The sequence below is a fragment of the Prunus persica genome, chromosome G4, assembly GCF_000346465.2.
Source record: "Prunus persica cultivar Lovell chromosome G4, Prunus_persica_NCBIv2, whole genome shotgun sequence".
Classification (NCBI taxonomy): Eukaryota; Viridiplantae; Streptophyta; class Magnoliopsida; order Rosales; family Rosaceae; genus Prunus; species Prunus persica.
In genome coordinates, this window is record NC_034012.1 from 14,577,138 (window position 1) to 14,589,178 (window position 12,041).

The 12,041-nt window shown below is 38.5% G+C and overlaps 1 protein-coding gene across 1 annotated transcript; it reads right to left on the reverse strand.

Annotated features, from left to right (window-relative positions):
• LOC109948638 (fructose-bisphosphate aldolase 6, cytosolic-like) lies at positions 7,897–8,594 on the reverse strand. Its single transcript, XM_020562316.1, has 2 exons — positions 8,283–8,594; positions 7,897–8,085 (listed from the first exon to the last, which is right to left on the reverse strand). Exons 1-2 carry the CDS (start codon positions 8,592–8,594, stop codon positions 7,897–7,899), a joined length of 501 nt encoding a protein of 166 aa, XP_020417905.1.

The window sequence follows — 12,041 nt, forward strand, 5'->3', positions numbered from 1 at the left end:
TGAGAAATTTCATTGCAGGTGCACGTGGTTTTATGGAACGCCCTACAGTGAAGAGAAATACCAATTTTGGGATGCTATGCTTCAATGGGACCAAATGGAGAATATGCCATGGAGTATTATGGGGGATTTCAATGAAATTTGTTGGCAATCTGAGAAAGAAAGTGGATCGGGTTGGAATCCGAGACGAAAACGTTACCTTGTGGATTTTGTGAACAAGTTGAATTTAGTAGATTTGGGGTTTATTGGTCAGCCCTTTACCTGGGATAAACATATTGGTGGGGAGATTTCAGTTCATGAAAGATTGGACAGAGGGCTTTGCAATATTTGTTGGGTAGCGGCTTGGCCTAGTTCGAATGTTTCCCATTGCCCAAGGATAGCCTCTGACCATTGCCCTATTTTGTTTGATAACAATCCCACTATGCCTAAAGGAAGAAAGCTTTTCCGTTTCGAATCTTAATGGGTTGAAGATGCTGATTGCCACAGGGTAGTTGACGAAGGGTGAAAGGCTATGATGGGAACTTCTGGTACAAGATAATGGCTAATTAATCTTAAGGAGTGCTTTAGTTAAATGGAGTCGAAATCGACACCCCAATAACAAGGTGAAAATTGCAGAGATGTTAAATGAGCTTAATTTGAGGCAGGCAAATCAGGATACTGGGACCTTTTTGAATGAGAAAAATCGACTGATGTCGGAGTTGGAACAATTATGGAAGAATGAAGAGCTTTACTAGAAACAACGATCAAGGGTGAGTTGGCTCAAAGCTGGAGATGCTAATACTCTTTTTTTCCATTTAACTACTATCTAGAGAAGGCAAAGGAACCGTATTTGGAAGATTAAGAATGAGGCTGGAGTATGGATAGCAGGTGACAAAATGATACAAAATGAGTTTCAAAATTATTTTGTGAACTTGTTTAAGTCCAGTGGCCCTCGAAATTGGAATGGTATCATGGACCATATCCCTCAGTTGGTTAATAACGATATGAATGGTGAGCTTATGCGTCCCTTTAGCTTGGAGGAAGTGAAAGATGCAATTTTCCAACTTTGGTCCCTTAAGGCACTTGGCCCAGATGACTTTCCTGATATATTCTACTATAAGTATTGGCTTTTTGTGCATGATATTATTTCTAGATCAACTGAGGAGTTTTATACAGGGCAATCCCATATTCGTGACATAAGCAAAACTTTCATTGCGTTGATTCCTAAGGTGCTTGCTCCTGAGTCCACCTCTCAGTTTAGACCAATCAGTCTATGCAACACTTAGTACAAGATTTTGTCCAAGCTACTTGCCAACCAGTTAAAGTCTCTCATGCCTCACCTTGTTTCTGATTCCCAAAATGCCTTCTTGGCAGACCGTCAGATTCATGGTAATGTGATTGTAGCTCATGAAACCTTTCATTATCTTAAGCTCAAGAGAGCAAGTCACAAGTATGAAGTGGGAATTAAAATTGACATGAACAAGGCTTATGATAAGGTGAAGTGGGATTTTCTTGAAGCCTTGTTACAAAAGCTTGGTTTCCAGAGAGGATGGATCAGATTGGTTACGTTGTGTTTAGAACCGTATCTTTCTCTGTCTTAGTGAATGGCCAACTTGGTTCGTCCTTCTTGCCATCAAGAAGGTTCTTCCTTTTGGTATGCGAAGCGCTTTCATGTAATCTGACCAAGCTGGTGCAAGATGGTGTCATTAACGGTATCCGAGTATCTAGGTGAGCTCCAATTCTGTCTCATCTCTTCTTTGCAGATGATTCACTATTTTTTGTTAAAGCTGAGGAAGAAAACTGCTCTAGATTAAAGGGTCTACTAGATGATTACTGTCTCGCATCTGGTCAGTTAATTAATTATGAGAAATCTAGTCTTATGTTCAGTGCTAACACTCCTGAGGATGTCAAGGCGAATATAAGCTCAATTATGGGTATTAGAGGGATTGATAACTCTGGTATTTATTTGGGCATTCCAATGACTTGGGGACGGTCTAAGAAAGTTGCGTTAGCCTATATCCGCGAGCGTATGGCGAAGAAGATAATGGGGGTGGAAACAAGGCACATTATCAATGGTGGGAAATGAAGTTTTGATCAAGGCCATTGCCACTGCTGTCCTAGCTTATCTTATGATGTGTTTTAAATTCCCCAAGGTGGTGTGCAATGAGATCAATAATGATATTGCGAAATTCTGGTGGGGAAAATCAAAAGGCGGCAACGACATACACTGGAAATCTTAGAAGGCTTTGTGTTTGGCGAAAGGAGAATGGGGGTCTTGGCTTTAGAGACCTTGCGGAATTTAATCTGGCTCTACTTGCCAAATAGAGTTGGAGAATCATCTCTACTCCTAATGCATTATGGGTTCGAATTCTGAAAGCGAGGTACAATCCTGATTGTGAGTTTAAGGATGCTGTTTTGGGTCATAGACCATCTTGGCTCTGGACGAGTATTTTAGAGGGAAGAGATGCTTTAATAGGCAGGGCCAGAGTTCATATCATGAATGGTGCAGATATAAATATTTGGGGTGACAATTGGATTCCTGATAATGGCCTTTGTTGATGCTCAAAATGGCACGATCAATATTGAGTCCAACTTAGTGATGAGATGTGCGGGGTCTTCAGCAGGGAAGAGGGCTGAGGCCCTTGGTGAAATAGGTTGGTGGGAGACCTGCAGAAGATAAAGTGGGAGAAGCAATCGTTAAGCTTCGGACACCGGTGTGGTGCCGGCCAAAAGCTCTCCGATGCCTAAGTCAGTTACAAGTAGTAATTCTGACAGAGTAATAGTAAAAGTGAGAGAGTAGTTACCCTTTTTACTTGGGTACTGTTCCCTATTTATAGGGAGGTGAGAGTAGGAGGTTTGCACAAAGTTCCAATGTGGGACTTTGTGCAAGTCGTCGTGGTGGCGACACGTGTCCTGGAGATTAGGTTTGACAGTTGGGAGCTTCGGCAGGTGTCTGGCACCTCAGAAGTATGTCTTCCTTCGGCAGGGGAGAAGACGTGGCTGCCTTGGTGCTAGTCGCTTTGATGCTGAGTCTGCTCGGTTCACTATGTGTAAACATCCTTATTACACCAATCACTCACGTCCCTCCTAATGCTCCACAAATGGTTTCAGATATTATCAATCTGCAGAATCGAACTTAGAGTTTGGATAGGGTGGGTAGTTATCTGAGTTGGGAAAGCAGATTCTTGCCATCCCCATCGGTCCTTTGGGTCAGCGGGATAAGCTTGTTTGGCCCTGGACTTCGAACGGTCTATATTCAGTAAAATCTGAATATCACTGTTTGCAGTTGGCTCACCATTACTTAGCATCTGGGAGTTCGCATTCTTCTTATTTCATCTCAAATCGAATATGGAAAGCTGTTTGGAGTGTTCGCACCCTTCCTAAGATACGTATGTTCTTATGGAGATGTATGTCTAACACTATTCCAACGTGACTTAATTTATTTAAGAGGAAAATTACTGCCTCCCCTATATTAATGGTTGACCCAAAAAAAAAAAAAGTGAGAAAAAGCTAAGCCATGCACCCAAAATGTGCTTCAATTATTTTACTGTTTCCTCTTCCATTTTTATCTTTTTTTTAGGAAATGAGCGATATCATACTAAACTCACACAAACAACGAATGCTAAGACACAAACCCACGACCCTTTTTTTCCTTCCTTTAATTGCCATGAAGAAGAAGAGGGGCCTCCAAACTTTTCTTGCTTTCTCTAATATAAATTAGGTGAAAACTGCCTTCAATTCAATTGCTTACCTTTTCAATTATGGCTTAATTGTCAGAAAATGGCCCTACTCACTAATACTATAAAGACATAGTGAAAAGGAGAGATGATAGTTACCTTACCATTTACGATCCTCCTTTGTTTTTTATCTGGTCGTCAATTACGTACATCATGCTTCAACATCCTCATTATAGTACTGAGTACTAAATAGAGAGTTATTATTCAGTCTGCCAAATACTGCAATACATATAAATTTTAGGGTTTATCTTCCCATGTGCCTCTGTGCACAACTGGTAGAAATTATTGAGGGCTAGCTGGTCCACTCATGGCCAAAGGCCAAACACTAAAATTGCTGTTATTCTTGCTGTTTAAGAATCTAAACCCAAAAGAAGACTTGTCAAAAAAATGAGGAATTCGCTTTTGGCATTTGGGGCCTTTTCTTTGCTCAGGAAAACAACAAAGAGATTAGGATTTTTTTTGTTTTAAATGAAACACTGCTTTTGGACCACCATCTTTGCCAATAATATCAATGCGTGGGGCAATAACAACAGAATCCACTTCCTAGAGAAAGTTTCAATCGAAGGAGGACCTCATATTTAGCTGGAAAATTTCCTTGCGCGTTTGGATGGAGAAAGTAATTTTAGAATTTGGGCAATAGTTAAAGCTTTTAAATTGACAATACACTAATTTCTTTGTTTGGATTCATTAACAAAAAATATTTTAAATTATATGTGGAAAGAAACTTGGAATTTAGAGCTCATGCATTCCAACTAAATAGTTATTTAGAATTAAAATAAATAAATAAATAAATAAATCATGTACCACCTCTTTGCCACTGCTCCAACTACCATCTCCACAGCTCCAACTACCATCTCCACAATCTTCCCATGACCGTCATTGTCATCTCTATTACCTTGTTTGGATGCATTAACAAAGAAATTTTGACATTTTATATTGAAAAAACAATTTGGAATTTGGAGCCCATAAATTCCAACTTTAAATGTCATCTTGTTGATGTATAAAAATGAATTCAACTCAAGTGAGATATCTTCGGCCTTAAGTGTCCTTCGTACAGTGAGGTTTAACGTGTAAGGTGTAAATCGTTAAGAGTAATGATACCGACTGCAAGTTAAGGCTCTTTTCCATTCGGCTAGACCACATTAACCATCAAACATAATTATCTGCATATAATAAAAGAACAAAAAATCACATAAAAATTAGGTCTAATGATAAATGCCAATGATGATGATATCTACGTCCGAAGGAAGGAAGGTTTGCCAACAACACAAACATTCACAACCTCAATGTCCCTTTCCTTTGATTAATTCTACTCCTCCTCCTGCTGCACTGCTGGCCTCCTCTGTACGCGGCTTCTAGCGTGCTTCCACTAATATCAAATTTTCTACCAACCACAAACCAAAATTATATCCATAATTAAAACTAGTTTGGCCCACAATTTTAATTGCAAAAACAAATCTTATAAATCAATTTGATGAAATCAGAGCCGTGGGATTAATTGTTTATTTCCCTTTCCATGTGCTGCCATATGCATCTTTGTAGATAGTATATTCATAGTAATTAGGGTTTAAATTTCTATTTTATTAAACAAAAAGGCCATTATTATTTATATATATATAAAATGAGGCTAAAATCTCTGTTCTTGTCGTACTATTTGACTTTGGCTTCTTGTAAAAATTATTATTATAAGATCGGTTAGGTAAGGGTATAAAATACTAAATTGTGCAATGCAATAGGACCATGAAGAGTTTTTTTTTGTTTTTTTTTGGAAGCCAATGGGGAAGACGTTCGAATTCTGATCTTACTATTTGTCATCTTGATGGATATTTTACATTTGAATATGTATGAATTGTTGATGTAGAAAGGAATTGTTGGACATTAATGCACGTCACCTTCAGGTGATTGCTAATAAAGCCTTTTTTTAAAAAAAAAAAATCTAGACATAAATGAATTTTTTTATTTTATACAAGCGATATTGAAAAGAGGGAATTCGAATACATGACATCGGGAGTGTATGATTACCCTTTCTTAGTGAAGTTCTTTTTATTTTAAAAAAAAAAAAAAAAAGTAATAAAGCTCGTTAGGGTCCCATGTCCGTTGGAAAGGAAAAATATTTTACACGATGAAAGGAAAATGAATACCTAGTTAGGGTCCCATCTTTCATACAATTGTTTTGAACTTTTGGATACAAACTCGCAGCATGAACCCATTTCCTCTAAATAAAGCTCGTTGTTTTATTTATAAAGAAAGACTTTGATTTGAGGTGACAAATTGGAAAGAAAGTATCTCTTTTCACTTTCCATTCAATTTACACCAAAGCATGATCTCTTTATGGCCTTTCATCCCTCCTCCTCACTACCACTTTGTATACTGTGATTGTATGTTATTTTTATGTTTCGGATATGTTCGCTAAATTGCATGTTGATAACAACAAATGATTTGTAGCTCAAGTGATTAAAAACAATCTACCAATGCACCTGAGATTCTATGTTCAAAAGCTACTTTAGGTTTATTTATAGTCTACTAGGTCTTGCTGTCGACTTGTCGACTCTTTAGCTGGATCATTCGTGATACAGCCAGCTAATCATAAGGGGCATTAGTAAAAAAAATATTTAAAATTTAAAATGAAAAAGAGAGTTTGCATTTGTGAATAATGTGAACTGATTTTAGGATGGTTTGTCGGCCGCAGAAGACTTATTTTGGGAAGGTTCTGCAATACAAACTCATTTCTTGTCTTGTAACTCATTTGCTGTTATGTTTTTTCAGTCCAGTTGTCATTTAATAAGATTTTGTTTAAATTATCCTCAAAGAAAATTACTTATAAAACGAGTGAATATTTTGTTTGGTGTTTGAAACCATGGTCATGCTATATAGCCAAACTTAGGTTAGTCAACTTACAACTATCGTTTAAATATGTTAAAGATATGTATTAAATCAGCACGTTAGCTGCCGATCATTCTTAGAGAGGACGAGTTCGTATGAGTCATACAACTTGTGCGTTTTGTGTGTAAAAGTTGTAATAAAAATCTTAAAATTTTGTCACTGATCGTTTTTCCATTAAAGTATTTGGATGAGTTTATATCGTTCTTGTTCTACGTCTCGCAATCACATCGCGTTTTTTTAATGAAATTATTAAGAAAATGACAATAATTTTAGATCAAATTACATTTTTGGTCCTCTAGTGTTTTTCACCTTAGATCCCGTTATTTTAAATTTCGGTATTTTTAGTCATGTAATTTTATTTTTTTATTTTCTAGTTTCTTTTTATAACCCATTTTAATATAAAGAAGCGCAAAGCATAAAGACAACTTCGAAAAGACAAATGGCAATAGCTCTGATCCCAGGCTAAACTGACTCTATATTAAAAAAAAAAAAAAAAAAAAAAGAAGAAGAAAATTCTAAAATAAAGTTGTAACATGCAAAATCTATCTCCACCCACCCCAAGTTGTGTTGCTCTGGCTTGCAAACGGGCTCCGTTGTGCGTCCCCACCTTGAACGTGACCATGTTGCGCGTTCCGTTCCGCTGACCTCATGGTTTGTAACCGAATGATTGGGCGCCACGTGGACTTTGCCAGAGTGGTGATGCCTAAGTTGTGGGCCCCCCCACTCTAGCTGTCTCCAATCAGCGGATGATCAAATTGGTGCGCCTACCGAACTGGCTTGGGCTGCTTGCTCGAGCCGCGACGCAGCTCTGTTGACCAGTTGATTGAGGTGTCATTTTATTGTTGTAGAAATGGTTTTGATCTGCTGAGGGAGGTGTCATTTTATTGTTGTAGGGGCTCATGACGAAACATGTAGGCCCTCCCACTCTGGATCCTTTTCTCTGCTCTAAACTAAAACAGCTCCACTCAAAATGGAGTTTGTTGTAAATATATATATAGTGGAGCCCACCTCCATTAGAAGATGCTTGCCTATAAATAAGGCATCCCCTCTTACTTGTAATACATAGATATCAGAATGAGAAATCAGTTTCTATGCTCTCTCTATATCTCAATTCCCTCTCTCTAATTCCTCTAGATTTATAACACGTTATCAGCACGATTCTCTAACCAGCTGAGTTCTCTGATGAAACCCAGTCAGATAAACCAACACACGCAGAGAGAAACAGAGAGAGGAAAAATGCTAGATCCGAGAAATGATCTGCTACCTTCACCTTCATCCCCCACCAACTCCTCCATTTCTTCTACCGATCTCGACACCGAGCCAACAGCGCCGAGACCCCCAAGCCAACAACAACCTTCTGGTCCTTTAGATCTGCTGCTATTGAATCAATCCCAAATATATCAGCGGCAGCTTCAATGGCTTTCTGCTTTGTTTTGTCATCAGTCATCGTCATGACCTTGAGGACCACCTTCTGCTGAGCCATATTTTTCTAAGAGCGAGAATGTAAGAACACAAATAAAAAGGCGAGAGAGAGTCTGCTGGTCACAGAGTCACAGACTTGGACCTTGCAGCTTCAGGGATCAACATGAAAGCCATACAATTGCGGAACCAAGAGTATGGCTCTTGCCTCTGTATGGCTCCCGGTGCTGGTACAAGATCAAGCCAAGGCTAGAGTCTGCTGGTCACATCAGCACACTTCTCGATGTCATGGGGTCCATCAACCAAGATCTCTGGCTCAACGATGGGGACTAGGCCATTCTCCTGGCAAACGATAGCATACCGAGCCAAGCCATTAGCGTTTTCGTTTATGGACAGCTGAGATGGCTCATTGGGACCAATCTTGAGGACAGCACGCCATTTTGCGAACCTGGCACCAGCTTCATAGTACTTTTGGCAACGCTGGGCTAGCCCATCTAGACCTTGGGTTGTGGTCTCACCATTGGTTCCGGCAAAGTGCTTGAACAACGACGGGGGTGAGAAGAAGGAGGACGGCTCCATCGCATTTGGACTTTCTCTTGTTCATCCGGTGAGGTCAGCCATAGCCTGGGTTTCAGTGAGGAAGGTGTGCACTCTGGAGATTTTCTCTCCCAAGAGGATCGAGGCTCTCAGACCCATTAGGGAAGATGAGGTCACTGCCATGGTTAAGTCCATTTTCAAGCACTGTCACTTTCTTTATTCTCAGTGCTCAACAAAAGGAATATCACGCAGCAATGATGAAAGCAAAAGGAGATCCAATAGCAAATCCACCGAAAGAAAGAAAAATAAACAATAATAAATTTTTTTTTTTATGCTTTCTATTACTTTATTATTCCTCTACAGTATTTAATAAACCAATTGGTGCAGGTGTGCAGATTACAGGTGGAAAGCATTTGATTTGAGAGACAAGCATGATGCCTTCCACAAACGATAATAATATTATCTGCTATACTATTTGATCGTGGTGTTGATGAGAACCCACCAATAATTGCCTTTACTTTACCGCAAATTTACTTTTACTTAAAGTAATATAATATATTATATTTACTGTATGGTGTAGGTTTATTACCCATACAACAGTATTTATTTAAAAGGGTGGTGCGGGTTTATCGTCCACGCCTTTACTTTTATTTAAATGTATGGAGCAGAATTAGTGCCCATACAAGCACAATTTACTTTACCGCACATTTAATTTTATTTAAAGTATGGTGCGGGATTAACGTCCATACAGCAAGCAATTTAATTTATGAATTTACTTTACCGCACATTTAATTTTATTTTAAGTATGGTGCGGGATTAACGTCCATACAACAAGCAATTTAATTTATGAATTTAATTTACCGCACATTTAATTTTATTTAAAGTATGGTGCGGGATTAACGTCCATACAGCAAGTAATTTAATTTATGAATTTATTTTACCGCACATTTACATTTATTTAAAGTATGGTGTGGGTTTATCGTCCATACCAGTAATTTATTTACCAGCAATTTATTTTATGGATTAATTGTGCTGTATGATGAGTTTTTACAGTAAGCAGATCAGGACCAGAAGTTCCTTGATCCTCATCATACAATTACATCAGGACTTGAAGATCCTTGATGATGATATTAATATGAGAGCTGGCAGTCTCTCTGGTACTATTTTTATAAACATGTGATTGAACTTGAGGGTCCTTGATTCCTGACATGTAAATAAGGACCTGGGGTTCCTTAATGATGTAACAGTACCGTATTGGTTCATAATGCCGTACACATGGATGATAACTGTACTGGCAAATGTACTGTCCACATGAATAGATACGTATTCATGACTTGATGAATAGTGACGTATACATAAATATTAACCATTTTGGGTAAACCGTCACTATATTCAAAAAGGGAACCTGCAGTTCCTTAAACTCATGGATGAGCAATTAAATGAGATGCCAGAAGTTCCTCAAGATATGGACAATTATGTAAGGGCTTGAAGTCCAGAAATATGTACAGAAAATTGTAAAAATGTCCATACCATGAGAATATGTGATTTTGGCCCGAAGTTCAAAATCTAAGGGGATTGAATGTCCATACCATGAGAACATGTGATTTTGGCTTGAGGTTCAAAATCTAACAGTGTTGAGAACCTGAAGTTCCAACAATTAAATGGACAACCCTTGAGGTATTATTGCAAATTGTGGTACGCCACAATTTCTTTGGCATAAGAGAATGATGAATTGAGGCTCCCCTCACATTTTGTTATATCTGGGCTGGAAGCTCATGGATTCAAATATATGAGAAATCCCGAATTTGAGATTGTGGGTATATAGTAGTTAATGCTCTTCACTACTATATTGCGATATTATCGTAGCTTTTACTCAATTCATATTTCATGTCCATTTGAAAAGGGCAAATAAATTCTGAGTTTGTGTTTAGCCCAGGCCAAAAGTTCCGGGCTCCCATACGTTGAAATATGAAATTCGGGAGCGTCGATGTGGTTATTTGAATCTATAAGGCACAAGGTTCCAAACCGTCATTTTGAAAAGACGTAAAAACCACAGGTGCAAGTTTAAGAATGTGCGCGATTATTATAACAGGAACATACAACATATAGATTTTTTCCACCTGCAATGAATGTGCAGGCCCTGTAAAATCTATAAAATTACATTATGTTCTGGAAGCCTCTGCAGGAAGAGGACAACGCCTCTTAAGCTTTGCCATGAGCCTCTCGTGGTCTCCTAAAATTCTTTCATTGGAGACCTGCAGCATGTCTAGCCTTCTCAGTGTATCAACAGAGTACGAACTCACCAGTTTCAACAAGGCATTATTCTCTCCTTTAAGTTTCTCAACCTCCTGTTGAGACTCATGAAGCATTCTTTGGAGAGACGAATTTTCAATTGTTAACCTCTCAACCTCGTTTGCTCTGACACGTAAACGATCAGCCATGTTAGAAACAGAAGCAGCACTCTGAATGCTAAAAACCATTGAGTCATCAATAGCCTCTTCCTCTGATCTCCCTGTCAACAACATTTCATCCATTGGAGTAATGAAATTCCTAGCTACTATGACAGCAGTAGCATCATTCATTATCACAGAATCATTAACTGTGAGATGACGATTTTGGGATACAAAGGATGGACGCCAAACTTTGGCGTCACTGGTTGTTGTGGGAGTATCAATTAAATTGAAATAATTTGGGTAGGAAGAAGAGGAAGCCATTTTTAAAGAAGGTTTCGAAGAAAGTCTTAAGAAAACTAAAGTTTCAGAAAATGAAGGAAGTTAAGTTGCAACACAGTTGCTCCAATCAAGTTTTACAAAGGCAATATCTATAGGAGGAAATATGGCTACAGTTTTTCAGGATCCTAATATCTTTTCGGATCCCCATATTCTCTTTTTCTTTCCCAGATTCCAAAACTTCACGTGGCTTGCATTAATGTTTGTCGACACTTTCGGCGTTTTCAAAGTATTATTTTCGTCAAAAGCCGATCTTGCTTTGCGGATTTCACGGAGCTACTTTTTCAAAAGTATCCCGAGAATCTCGCATTTTTCCTATGGTTAATTTGAAATTCACCGGTTCTACCTATTCATTGTATTTGTGTATAAATGTGTTACTAACGAAATTTTCTTTGCAGAAGACATCCAGTTTTCTCCATACCTAGTGATGCGATATCTACTTGTTTTTCTTATCAGTGAGCACTTAATATGCCTGAGAAGCAAGACTATCTCTGATCATCCATTCAGGAAGCGAGACTATCCCTGATCACGTTTCCGCCACATCAGGGAACTGTGTAGGCAACCTTATGCTCTAATCTCCGGAAGTTCTTCTAAACTAGAAGAAATGAGAGCTTGTCGTTTGCTCCCACCAGCTTCTTTCCTTGATTGCTGAGCTTGTTGTCTGCTCCCACCAGCTTTCTTCCCTGATTGCTTACCTTCTCTTGCAATCAATATCACATTATTTTTGCATTTTTTCTCTTTTTATAACTCTCTGTTCATA